Source organism: Camelus dromedarius, unplaced genomic scaffold, assembly GCF_036321535.1.
Source record: "Camelus dromedarius isolate mCamDro1 unplaced genomic scaffold, mCamDro1.pat HAP1_SCAFFOLD_20, whole genome shotgun sequence".
Taxonomy (NCBI): domain Eukaryota; kingdom Metazoa; phylum Chordata; class Mammalia; order Artiodactyla; family Camelidae; genus Camelus; species Camelus dromedarius.
Genome location: NW_026989806.1, coordinates 135184 through 148636, shown reverse-complemented (window position 1 = coordinate 148636; position 13453 = coordinate 135184). Strand labels below are relative to the sequence as shown.

The following is a 13453-nucleotide window of genomic DNA, read 5'->3' as shown; positions in this document are numbered from 1 at the left end:
GTGGCTTCTTTTGCTCAATATAAGTTTTGTCTTACCATAATGTATTAAAATGGGAGAAGTAAAGATTATAAACTACAAATGGCAAGGGCTGTCTCTACTTAATTTTTATAAAATGCCTAGCTTATAAAATATAATGTTTTTATGTAAATAACACTTAATGGAGTTGTTTAAAGGTGGAATGGGCTTTCCTTAGGGACAACTTGGAGGTACTGTAACGACAGGTCCAAATAAGCATTTAGCAGGGATGATGTAGAAGAGATTCAAGTATGTATATATAAGGTATGTACACCAATTCAGAATATAATGTATTTTTAGAAAAGAATAAATTAGTCTCTGCTAGACTCACCTTTGTGGTATCATGCGCATTCTATGGGTCTTTTACAATGTTGGATACATCCAAATGTAATTCCTTTAAAACCAGAAACCCAAATCAGTAGTTAGGAAGGAGAAGGTATCATTTTTATTAGCCAGTAGCTGAAGTATAAAGTATTTTCGGTCAAGGTTTTTCTTTTTTTTTTTTTTTAATTACAGAAATAGATTGCTTGTTTACCTTAAAAATTTATGACAATTTTCCAGTGGTTTCATTTTTTTTTACATAATACATTCAGTTTATTAAATTTTCTAAGGCAAATTCTCTTCCCAATTTTGCATCTTTGGCTATGAATATTTTGAGTAGCATAATATAGAACCTAGAAGTAGTAATAAATCTTTTTCTCAACCTCCTTTAAAAAATTCTTCACTCTATGTTCCTGTTGGAAGTTTACATGCAAGAAGATGTATGCAATCAGACTTTACCAGGATATCATCGGTTGTCCTTCCAGACCTCTAAATGTGCAACCACGTGTCTCTCAGTTCAACCCTAGAAAGAACTCCGTCACCATCAACATCAAATACCTTGAAGCAAACTAAAGAAAAGAAACTCTTATGGAGGGAAATTACTTTCATATTCTGAAGTATAATACATTTTATTACAAGCTGCCCTAGTAAAATTACTTAGTTCCTCAAACAACTACATTCTGGATTAAGTTCTTATTTGGAGGACACTGTGTCCTTAAAGTCCTTTGAACTTGTAGGAATTCCTGTAAACTTCACAAGTCTCTCTCCTTATATCATTAGCCAGCTTAGAGAACTCTATCCTTCACCTAAATCTAAAGTTAAATTTCTTGCAAACTGAAAAAGGGCCAAGTTACTATACAATATCTCACAGATTTTGAGAAGGTAATTCAAGCTTTTAAATTAATTTCTAATATTTAAAACTGATCACTTCAGAGTTGATTCTTACAATGCTGAAAATATTCCATCTACATTAAGAATCAACAAAAAGCTGGTACAGTAAGCCCCCTGTATCCATTGGTTCTGCATTCACAGGTATAAACAATAGATCAAAAATATATATATATATATGTATAAAATATATATATATATAACTTTCCCAGAAAGTTCTCAAAAGCAAAACTTGAATTTGCTATGCACTGACAACTATTTACATATCATTTACATTGTATTTACAAATAATTACATTATATTAGGTATTACAAGTAACCTAGAGATGATTTAAAGTATACAGGATGATGTTCATAGGTTATATGCAAATACTATGCCATTTTACATAAGGAAGTAAGCATCCATGGATTTGGTATCTGAGGGGGTCTCAGAACCAATCCTCAGCAGATAATGAGAGATGACTGTATAAAGATTTTGCCTCTCCAATGTAATTAATGTGCACCCAATATTTTTGCCTAAGAACAATTTCAAATCTTCAATGAAGTTTATATACAACAAGCTAAAAATCCGAAATATCAGCACTTTGCTAATTAACATCAATATCAGCAAAATTGCTAGTTAGTCTAGTTGGTTAACTTCCACTAGTCCACTGGCAAAAAATAAATTAAAAAAAAATTTAAGACAATAATTAACCTCAATTGAGAAAAAAAGACTTCAGCCTCTTTAATACCAGAAATTTAATGTGAACAAATAATCTATCACAAAGCTAGGTTAGAGTAATGGTATACTATCAGGGAAGATAAAAGAAATCTAAAGTTTTAAGATTAAATAATTATCTACTTCACACACCCGTGTAACAATTATGCTATTAAATTGAGTGCATCACAGTACAACATTACTAAAGAATATTGAACTATTAAGTATCATACCCAATATATGCAGTATTTGTGAAGCTGTATTTTACAAAGATGCAGAGATAATGACCCTAGTGAATATATAAGAATTAGGTTCCAATTAAATGTAAACTGCTGCATTTTCCTAACCAAATATGTTTAAGATTTATTAATGTAATATGCTTATAAATTATGCTATAATATTTTAGCTAGGTTTAAAAGATAAATTTAGTATTTAATAAAATTGTTTTATCATAAATTTAATTTTGCTAATAAAATATCAATATACACAATGCTAGAAAATAAGTTGGAATTCAAGTTAAGCAAGACAAATTTTCTATATAGACTACCAGAAAATATTTTCTATATGCTTAACATTTTCAAACACATCATAAATGATGTAGTTCATTTATCATGAATTGTACATTCATCTGGAAAATCAACCATTATTAATAACAAAGATCTTAAATTACTCCACAGTAAAAAAGAACAGATGATTGAACTTTACACTGACCTCAGTAAAACCTCAGCAAGAGATTGCTATTTGCCAAAGGGATGAAAATTCAAGCTTTAATCAGATGATTTTTTACATGAATGGATGCTAATTTTTTTCTCTGTATAGCTTCCAAATTTTGTGATGTTTAACACACTTACATTTCTGTCTTTCAGCCAGAGGTCCTCTGCAACAAGCTGATAACCCACAGGATATCTCCTTAAAATCTATGTGGCTGTCATGATTTTCACCAAAAGCGTTAAATAAACCTGTAAAATAGGAACACAGAATAAATCACAGCCAACAAACTTCCTGTTAATAATGACATGCTTATGAAAGGAGGCATGACTCTCATAAACTGACTTAGTTTTTAAAAGTTATCAGTAGTTTCCACTGTCTTAGGAAGTTTTTTTTTTCCCCCCTGGCATAATTATAACCAAAATTTAACTTCCTAGAAGAAAATACTATCATTTAGTGTTTGGTTTTGTCTGCCTACCTGTCTCTATCTTATATTAATTCCAAAAGTCTAAAGTGATTGTAGAATGTAAAAAATAAAAGTATATTTTAAAAATGTAACTGGAAAAAAGTCAGAGACCACAATTATCCTAATTTGGAAAGACTAAGAAGAAAAAGGAAAAAAGAAGAAGAAAAGTTGAACTCTATCAAAGATATACTGTGATGTTATTAACAAGCTTCATACAGCTCCTTCATGAAGCAAAGAAAACTAACACACTATATTATAAGAGAAAGAAATTCTGTACTGCAGTCTTCATTGTACAACTTAATCTGTATACATAAATATATTAAATTTCAGAAATAAAGGGCAATTTATAATCTAATCCTGTGGATTTTAAACTTTTCATAAAAAATAAATGGAATCATTTTGTTTTCAAATGAAATGATTTCTCAATCTCTAATTCTAAAAAGGTAAAAACATAACTGCACTGCTGAAGTGGAAGCCCTGTCTGTTCTAGCTCCCCTAACAAATATTTCTAAAACACACTAGAAACCTGAAGAATACAGACTATTTCAAGAATCTAATTCTTTGCCCTCAAAGAGCAGAAAATTGAAGCTAAGAAGTAGTTAAATGACTTGCTAAAAGTAAGAAATTTTTTTTAAAAAGGTCTGAATCAGAAGCAGAACCCAAGCTTTCAGATTTCAAATACAGTTTTTGTGATTATCAGCCACAACTACTCCTTGTAAACCTCATTTAATATATATATATACTATATATATATATATATATATATATATAGTAGTGAAAAGTTTAGAGCTAAGTGGGGACCTTAGAGATGGTCTAGTCCAGTGGTTTCTTAATTTTTTAAGGGTGGGAGAAGGATACAGCAGTGGAACCTTCTTCTATATAATGAAATACAATAGACACTACTCAGCTGAGGAAGAGGTGAGGTCACGTGTGGAAGCTAGAGCTTTGCCTATTCAGTGTCCACCACCCTGACCTTGCACCAGATGCTGAGGCACCGCACTGGAGCACAGTTTCATAATGATTGTCTTGGTCAAACTGATTTTATATATGAGAATATTCAGGTGCAGAAAGGTAAACTGACTTACACAAGGCTCCAAAGGTGGAACAAGGCTCACGTGTTTACCAAAGAACATTTGTAGAAAATAGAAGGATTCCCATCTTCACTCAGAGATGGACAAATTGGTGGTGAAGCCAATGGGCCAAATGTCTCTAAATCAAATCATCCAGTTCGGGATTGAGCCCTCAGCAACCAACAGCATTTCTCCAGATGAATGATGTCTGATTCCTCCACTGACAATCAAATCAAAAAAGATTATAAAATCTCACTCTTCTCTTCTGGACAATTAATTAGTTCATCCTGATAATGTAACTTCTAAAGATACATTTTAATTTCCCAGTTAAACTGTTAAAAAACTACCTAAAACAAAAACTCTGAAAGACAAATATATTGTATATAAAGTGGCATGAAAATTAAATTCAAATTAACATAAAAGAGGCTTTAAAATGGGAAAAAAACTTGCAATTTCCCATTAAGCAGGCTGTTTAATTCCAACATGTAAAATAATAAACTAAGATATTTATTTTTTGCTTCCCACACTTTTATCTGTATTCACTTTGGTGATATTAATCTCTATCTTGGATTTGAAAATTCTTGATCATAGTCTCTCCTGGCTACACAGGTAACATACTAATAGCAGAATCTCTGTTTGATTTATCCTGTCATTATGGTAACCACTTACACATTTAATACTTATTAAATAAATGTACAAAGGGGATAGACCTAAGCTTCTCCTTCTTGGTCCTAAAATTCTTACTACCCCTCCTATGAAGGCAGGAGCCTCCTCTGTAGGACAGAGTGTAAGTGTATCTCCTGAGAAGGATTCCCCAACAAGGGCTGTCTTTACAGCGTGCTTTTAGATAAGATGTTTTTATGGGAAATTTCAATAAAAGGATCAAGGACCTAAGCTTCCCAGTATGGTGGGAGTTGTGATGGGCATGGGAGAATGCTCACTTGGGAGGATGAGATGTTAAAGACACTAACAGTGAAAAGGACAGGGCAAGATGAAGGGCGATTGGGAAACAGGACCACAGAGATATGAAATCTACTTCCCACTGTCATCTAAGTGATACCTACTTGAAAGAAATATTTTTACAGTTAAATTCTATAATGGGGGGTTATTTAAATGAAGCACACATATACTCAATGAGTAGATCACATAATTTTTAGAGATTCAGAGTGCATTAGCATTTTCAGAGTACTTTTTACATCAATAACTAGTATTTATAAATTCCTGTGCGCTAAATAATTATGTGGAATTATTTCCATTTTGCTTTTAGACTTACTACAGCTTAACCTATTCAATGCACTGATACAGAGTAATTTTTCTAATGAATAAAAATGATAATATACAACCTTGTTAAAGATTCTTTAATTTCTCCATCACCAGATTTATGAACACTTAGGCCTATGTGTCAGGCCCCATTTCTTGCCAGCTTTTTCACCAACACCTTACATTTAGGTTATATTGCATTACCCAGAGGTCGGGAAATGTTCTTTCACACAGCCATGTCTTTATTAGGTCCTGTGTCCTCTGAGGAGAAACCTTCTCCCCACTTTCACATCCTTCCATTTTACAGCATAACCACTAATCCTTCTGTAAACACCTTCTAATGCTTTCCAACCTCACCAGCTACCCCAGGGTTTTAACTTCTCTCCTCCACAACTGTCCTCCACTGTATATAGTATCCAATATTCAAGTGAAGTATGAGTCCTCATTTACAGGTCTGTGGCCTCTCTAGATTATAAAGTATTTGGATTCAGAAACCTTGTGCTTTTATCACTGTAGCTGCTAGAATTCATTTCATAGGACCTGATACATAGTAACCACACAATAAATACTTGCTGAATGAATGAATGAATGAATGAATAGCCAAGGCAATCTTCACAGCCAAGGCTTCCCCATCCCAGCTCAGTATTCTTTCTGTTACATCAAAGAGACTCTGCCCCATGAAACAATAGACCCTGCACATTTTAACAAATGTATACAATTATTAGGAACTATTATTAGAACAGAGACTAGCACTACTGTTCTCATAGTTATGTCACATAAGTAGTGTATTAAAGCTCATTCTGATTTGTTATTTATACAAATCAGCTATGTCTGTCACCAGTTTAAATATTAGTAATTTAGAAAACAAAAGTTATTGATTTATCCACTCATCAAAAAACATTATGACAGATCTACTTACATACCTCTTTTGTCAGTTTATATACCAACTGGAAAAGAAGGGGTATACAGTCAACTCTGAGAGTATAATTGCCTGCAAAATAAATAAGAGAGTATTTTAATACCTCCAAATGGACTTCAAACCTGTATTTAATTCTAACTTTATTTTCTAATTATAAACAAGATATAACAGATTTCAAATTGAAGGCATCATTCCTGGAGAATTAAAAATAGGGTGGACCCTACAGATTATCATATTCAGTGAAGTATGTCAGACAGAGAAAGGCAAATATCAAATTATATCACTTATATGTGGAATGTAAACAAACAAAAAAATGATACAAATGAACTTATTTACAAACCAGAAATACATTCACGACATAGAAAAGAAACTATGGTTACCCAAGGGGAAAGGGGGAAGGGAAGAGAGATGTTAGGAGTTCAGGACTAACAGATATACACTATTATATATGAAACAGATAAACAACAAGGACCTACTGTATAGCACAGGGAATTATATTCAGTATCTTATAATAACCTATAATGGAAAAGAATCTAAAAACAATGTATATGTATATGTATATGTATATGTATATGTATATGTATATGTATATGTATATAACTGTGTAACTTCGCTGTACACCTGAAACTAATATTACAAATCAAATGTACTTCAGTAAAAACAAATAAATAAAATTTTAGAATAGATAGATAGGTAGGTAGATAAATAGACAGACAGACAGTCTGGCTAAAACTAAAACACAAGGTGGAAATAACTCTTCAGGAGCCAGAGAGGCTGCAGCACACACTCAGGATAGGAGACTGCAGAGGCAGACTCTGCTGCTAAGGCCGCAGCTCCTGCAGTAACAGTAAGGGCCATTGCTCATTATGGCAGCAGTACCTAGGGGTCTTTGGCAAAGGAAGTGGTAAGGCCATAATGTTCACGTTTTTATTCATTCATTCAATTCAATATCAAGACGTTAGACTAGAGCGTGTCAGTAACTAACATGTATCCTGTGACACTTACCTAGAAATGACCATAACACGATGAAAGCCTACAGATGCACATGCCACATGTCAGGGTCAAAAGGAAGTCTGTAGTGGGTGCTTATTTCAGAGTTGTTCCAATACATACAGGAACTATTTCTGTATGAAATACTTTAGCCCAACTTTTAAAAATAGCTCCACAGGAAGAATGTCAAAAGTACTAAAGTTTTAAGTAGTAATCCAAGATAGGCCAATGGTAAATATACTAAAGAAATTAGGATCAATAGCTTAGTTATGAATCATATTGAATCATTTGAATCATAATAATGTTCTCTCTGGTAAAATGGAGAAATGGAGGTATTATTGAGGCATCTCATAGAAAGAGGATAATCCTAGTTTATGAGTTGGAGTTGACAGACTTAAATACTGGTATACTATTTAATGACAATCTGAAATAAAATTTACCTTCTGTGTATGAGTCTGCATTGATATATGCAACCTCTCTCTCCTGGAGTGTTTTCACATTCTCCTGTAGTTGAAGCAAAGCAGTCACTTAACTCACGGCATTTACAATTGTGGAAATACAAGCAAAACAAATTAACTCATTAAAAGAGTGGTTTGCAGATACCATTATAAATCAAATGCCTATGCCTTTGACCATAATTTTAAGAAAATGCCATTAACTGGTTGATAATACTAATGCAATTAAAACAAGAAAGAAAAATATTAGTGATGCTGTAGCCACTGTTCATAGCAACAGCAGGGAGACCCAGAGGAAAACTGTCCCTGATCCCCTGCACCATAATATGAAGGGGTAAGGCTCGGAGATGCTCAGCCTCACCCTGGATCTACTGGAAGAGAACTGCTCAAAGTAAGGCCTGGAAATCTGTATTTTTAAAAGGTGTCCCTGGCAATCCTTACAGACATTAAAGTATGAGACCCCTTGACGTTGGGGATCCAAGTAACTTTACCATATTAAAAGTGAGGAAGTTGGAAATTTGATTTATCAAGAATTTTTTGAAAGAGAAGATATTGATGAAAAAGAAAAAGGAGGGGAGGATAGAGAAAAAACTAGAGGGAGAGAAGAGTGGCTATTAGGACAAAGACAAGACATTTCTCTCTCACACATACATGCACACACGCACACACATTCTAGAAAAATACAGCAGAAGAAGACTAATGCCATCATACACATGGGAATATGCGGAGAGAGCTCTTTTCTTCTCTCTGTTTCTCTCTCTCTCTCTAGCTTGCTACCTTATAAGAGCAGTTACAGTAAAAACATTTAAAGCTGTGACTGGTCATCCCACAAATGAGAATTCTCACCTCTGCACTTGGCCACACGGGATAGATGACAGCTGATTCTGCTGCAGAGTTTCCATTATGACAGAGCTACAGTAGAAATAAAAAAGATTCCTTAACTATATGTAAAGGTAAATGTGCTGCTGAATATGATCAAGAAGCTAGTAGAAAATGGGAAACAATTTTCAAATTGTCTTTTAATTCAAATGAATTTAAATTAATGCAAGGCATATTATCTTGTATCTTGGATTTATTTTATCTGTATTCTAAGCTGCTTAAATTATAGAAAGACACATGTATTTCTATATACATGTATTCACAAGAAATTACATATTTCTAAAAGTAAATGACCTTAATGAATAAGAACTGATTCATCTAAATAACTGTATTATGAAATGTATGTTCATAACACCAACATAATAATAAGACTTTGCAATATACATGGAATCAAATATGATACAAGTAACTGTGATTTTATTCCCATACTTATTTGATTCATATTATTATTTTAAAGTATGCGGAAATGAGTCAGAAGGAAAGCATTTTAAAAACCAGACACAATGATAAGAAAGATATGATATTCTTTAAACCAATTCTATAAAATTTGGACTCATAAATGATGAACAAAACAGAGGATAGTCACAGGAAAGTGCTTTTTGGTGCACCTGCCTTTAAAAAAATACACAAGCCTACCTTGAACATGTAAGAACTTAGAGTTACTGGACAGAGAGCCTAAGGGAAGAAGATGAAAGAAGGGGGCCTATGAGAGACACTTTAAAATAAAGCATTAAGAGCCAGTGACAAATGAAAATTAAATCATAATTGAATTAAAAATAAATCCTTGAAATTTTAGAGTAATTCAATTTACAAAATCAATGTATTATACTTCCCAATCAGGCACTTTTGTAAGTGGTAAAATATACGTATGGTTACAATTTAGTATGGAATCCATAAAGGAGAGACTATAATCAGAGTATAGTCATCTTAAAAGAGCATGTTGTTTTCCTAGATAGAAGAAATCCAAGGAAAATGTAAAAACTTGAAAATTAATGCCAAGGATCTATATCAGATTTTCAATAAGCTAATTCACTTGTCAGAAGCAGCTTCCTAGGTTTGACTATTTTCTGAGCTTACAGATTTTACTTATCACAAAACAAATATAAACAGAAACTAAAATATTTTAAAAATAATGAAAAAATTGGTTTGTACTTAGTAATTAAGAGGTTGTTTTGTTTTGCCAAACTGATGTAAAAGCAAAAACAAACTCTATTTCTTAAATTTTCTTGAGTATTTATCCAAATTAAAACAATATCAGGTAATGGAACACATCTGTGATTACCCTGAGTTACATGTTGACCAAGAAGATACATTTTCTGTCTTAGTTACCTCAGCCCATTTGTGGAACCCAGAAGTCCGATTTTTTCTTCATCCCAGCCGGCAAAAATGGTAGTTCTTCTCGGTCTCCAGCCTGTAATCATTGTTAAAATACATGGTTAAGTACATCTGCCTAAAAACAAAGGAAAATTCACTCAAGTCACTTTCTGTCATCACTTGCCAAGGAAACATTATTTACCTCTACTAATCAGTTTTCCAAAATTCTGGACAACTTCTAATAAATCAGCAGTTTCACTGGTTAGGTCAATACCTCCAAATACCCAGAAGTCCTGATGATCTCCCAGAATAACACACCTGTTTGGAAAGGAAGGCATTCAAAAGAATGACAACTTAGAATGTATTACAAAGAGCAGTAATTTATGTTTTTAAATTAAACTTCCTCCTGTTTGAGTTTCCACCATAGAAAACCATCAAGGTAGTGTCTCCTTTTAGAATTTACCTTTTTTTCCCCACATTTAATTATATCACATCAACCAGGAAAAAAATATTAAGAGTTGATTAAAATTTATCTTCTCTTACTCCTGTAATCTTTGTAAAAACAAAATGTTTTAAGACATTTTAAGAAATTCACCAACTCACCAAGTTTCACAGATCCTCAGGTAGTTCTGATTACATCGTAAATGCTTGTGATTTTCTTGATGTTATTTTAACCTTCCTAGAATTTCACAAAGGGAACAAATTACTTCACATACAGCATTATGTCTAACAGGTTCCTTTCAATGTTTTGTTATAAGTCTCAGAAGTACAGAAAACTGTTTAATAGGATGATAAATTCCCATATGCCCACCACCTAAATTCAATCATCGTTAATACTGTTGAACTATTTGCAAGCGAGTTGCGCAAATCATGACAGTTCTCTCCTATGTATTTAAGAATGCACCTTATGGTGAAGTTAAAAAAAAAATCAGTATTTTATATTTTTCCTCCCTCATAGCTCTATTGTTGGTATTTATTTAAACTTCAAAATTATTATTCAACGTGAAAAAGAATCTTGTTCTTAGCAATTTTTTTTTAAAAAAATGTGTATTTGTCCATTTAGAGCTCAAATCAATTAAGGGATATAAGCCCCAGGTGCTTTTTTTGATATTTTGACCAGGGAAAATTTCTGTTTCTGACTTTTCTCTTAAACTGTTACTGAAGCTACATGCTCTGTTTTCCTTGTGTCTGTATGTGTCTGTTTATAAATCACATTTGTCATTGTGTGCCTCTAGCAGGTATTAATACATGAGATAATAAAGTCTCCTATGTTAAAGGAACTCCATTCTAGTTGAGTTAAATATAGACTTTTTAAAAAAAATTCTTATAAAATAAAACTGAACTTCTAATATCTTAAGAGTTCTGAAATTTTAAAACAAGCTTCTTACAGAACTTATAAAATACTTGCAGAATCCAAATTCACATTGCTAAGGCAAATCATTAACCAACAAGGCTCATTTAACCATTTTAGTTTAATAAAAACAGCTATCTCCTCTCTGATTCATCAGTGTGAAGTTTCCCTTTCCCTCTACATTTCAAGCCAGTCAAACTAAAGTTCTGATCATGCCATGCTGTTTCCCAACCCTGCACAAGCTGTCCTCTGCAGCTGGCGTTTACTGCCTGTCTTGATTCCTTGGAAATCTTACTGTTTGTGTAAAATTAAGCTCAATGAGCACCTGTTCCATGGTCATGCCTCCTTAACACCAGTGCTGTCTGGGGTTAGTAACAGTAATGACTATGATGGTAAGCGCACGGGGCCATGTAGCAGTTAAGCGTTCACCACTGTGACCATCTAACCCACCCCCACAGAAGTGACCGGTGAACTTCGCTCCTTTCCCCCTTCTCTCCTACTCCTTCCCTTAAGTTAACCTAGGGTTTTGCATGCATAGTGTTTTGACAGTTATCTGAAACACTGTTTTAAACCGTCAGTTGAAAAGGGAAGACAAACTGTTACACCTGGCCCGGAGGAGGAGAGGGGTGGGAGTGGCCCAGAAGAAGCCGAACGGGACGCGCGGCCTCGGATCACAACACAGCCCCGTTCCTTCCTGAGTTTCGCACCCGGGAAAGCAGAGGCCTGGGGCCCGGACCACCTCGGGGCCTTCAGGGGAGGCCGAGGGAGGGACGGAGACCCGCGCAGGGCTGGGGAGGGGCCCGCAGGGACTCACCGTCTGTGCAGCGGCTCCTGACCCACGGCTGGGCGGGCGGCGGTGGCGGTTGAGGGTGCGGTGCCGGCTGAGGGGGCTGAGGCGGCGGCGATACCGCCTGAGGGGGCTGCGGCGGCGGCGGTACCGGCTGAGGCGGCGTCGGCTGCGGTGCCGGCTGAGGGGGCTGCGGCGGCTGCGGTACCGGCTGAGGCGGCGGCGGCTGAGACGGCTGAGGTGGCGGCAGTACCGGCTGAGGCAGCGGTACCGGCTGAGAGGGCTGAGGCTGCGGCGGCTGCGGTGCCGGCTGAAGGGGCTGAGGCGGCGGTACCGGCTGAGAGGGCTGAGGCTGCGGCGGCTGCGGTGCCGGCTGAAGGGGCTGAGGCGGCGGCGGTACCGGCTGAGGCGGCGGCGGCGGCTGAGACGGCTGAGGCGGCGGCGGTACCGGCTGAAGCGGCGGTACCGGCTGAGAGGGCTGAGGCGGCTGCGGTACCGGCTGAGGCGGCGTTACCGGCTGAGGGGGCTGAGGCGGCGGCGGTACCGGCTGAAGGGGCTGAGGCGGCGGTACCGGCTGAGAGGGCTGCGGCGGCGGCGGTACCGGCTGAGGCGGCGTCGGCTGCGGTGCCGGCTGAGGGGGCTGGGCGGGCGGCTGTGGCGGTTGAGGCCGCGGGTCCGGCTGAGAGGGCTGAGGCGGCGGCGGTTGCGGTGACGGCTGAGGCAGCGGCGGCGGCGGTGGCGGCCGCTGGAAGGACTTGAGGGACTCGAAGGCCTTCGCCAGCTTTTCCAGGGTCGCCATGGCGGCCTCCCGCCCCGCGGGGTCAGCCCCCGGAGTCGCCGGGCCCACCGGCGGCTCTGGTCAGCAGCGGTGGCAGTGAACGGGGCTCGGGGCTGCCAGCAGGTGCGGACCCCAAGCGCGCGGCCATCTTGGAGCCGTCCCGACAGCCCCCGCGGCCCTGCGTCCTGCCACGCTCCGCCGGTGGGGCGGGGCCGGGCCGCGGGATTGACAGCCGGAGGCAGCGGCCTCCGCCAATGGCTGCCGCGCCCGCCCCTTGGGCCCAAAGAGCCGACAGGGCTGCTGGAGTCACTGCGTTCTTCCCGGCGAGGGGCGAGGGGTACTGCACGGAGATCGGGAGGGCGGTTCGGGGGCGGGGTTGCGTGGCACGGCGAGGAGGGTGGGCAGGGCGGGGTGACTTGTGATTGAGGGCCTCTCTCGGCGAGGGGCGTCCCCGGACGACGCCTAGCGGGTGGCAGGGAGGCGGGGCAGTGGGCTGGGAACCCGAGACCCCCGCGGGGCGCTTGCCCACCCCGCGGCGCGGGCGGTGGGCCGGCTG

General features: G+C 38.1%; 1 protein-coding gene across 3 annotated transcripts in view; it reads right to left on the bottom strand.

The window, feature by feature from the left end:
* The window catches only part of LOC135320810 (uncharacterized), a 70210-nt gene extending 56971 nt beyond the window's left edge, over positions 1–13239 (bottom strand). For 2 of the 3 annotated variants that reach the window (XM_064483878.1, XM_064483879.1), the window contains exons 1-11: positions 12147–13239; positions 10585–10660; positions 10184–10299; positions 9997–10078; positions 8635–8700; positions 7774–7837; positions 6348–6415; positions 4180–4384; positions 2772–2879; positions 796–905; positions 347–409 (exon numbers count right to left, since the gene is read on the bottom strand). In XM_064483878.1, the coding sequence (XP_064339948.1) occupies positions 10647–10660; positions 12147–12918 (786 nt within the window). In that variant the 5' untranslated portion in view covers positions 12919–13239 and the 3' untranslated portion in view covers positions 347–409; positions 796–905; positions 2772–2879; ... (5 more) ...; positions 10184–10299; positions 10585–10646. Of the gene's footprint in view, positions 1–346; positions 410–795; positions 906–2771; positions 2880–4179; positions 4385–6347; positions 6416–7773; positions 7838–8634; positions 8701–9303; positions 9343–9996; positions 10079–10183; positions 10300–10584; positions 10661–12146 lie in introns of all 3 variants that reach the window. The other variant, XM_064483880.1, reaches the window with a different exon arrangement.
* Positions 13240–13453: the final 214 nt, after the last annotated feature.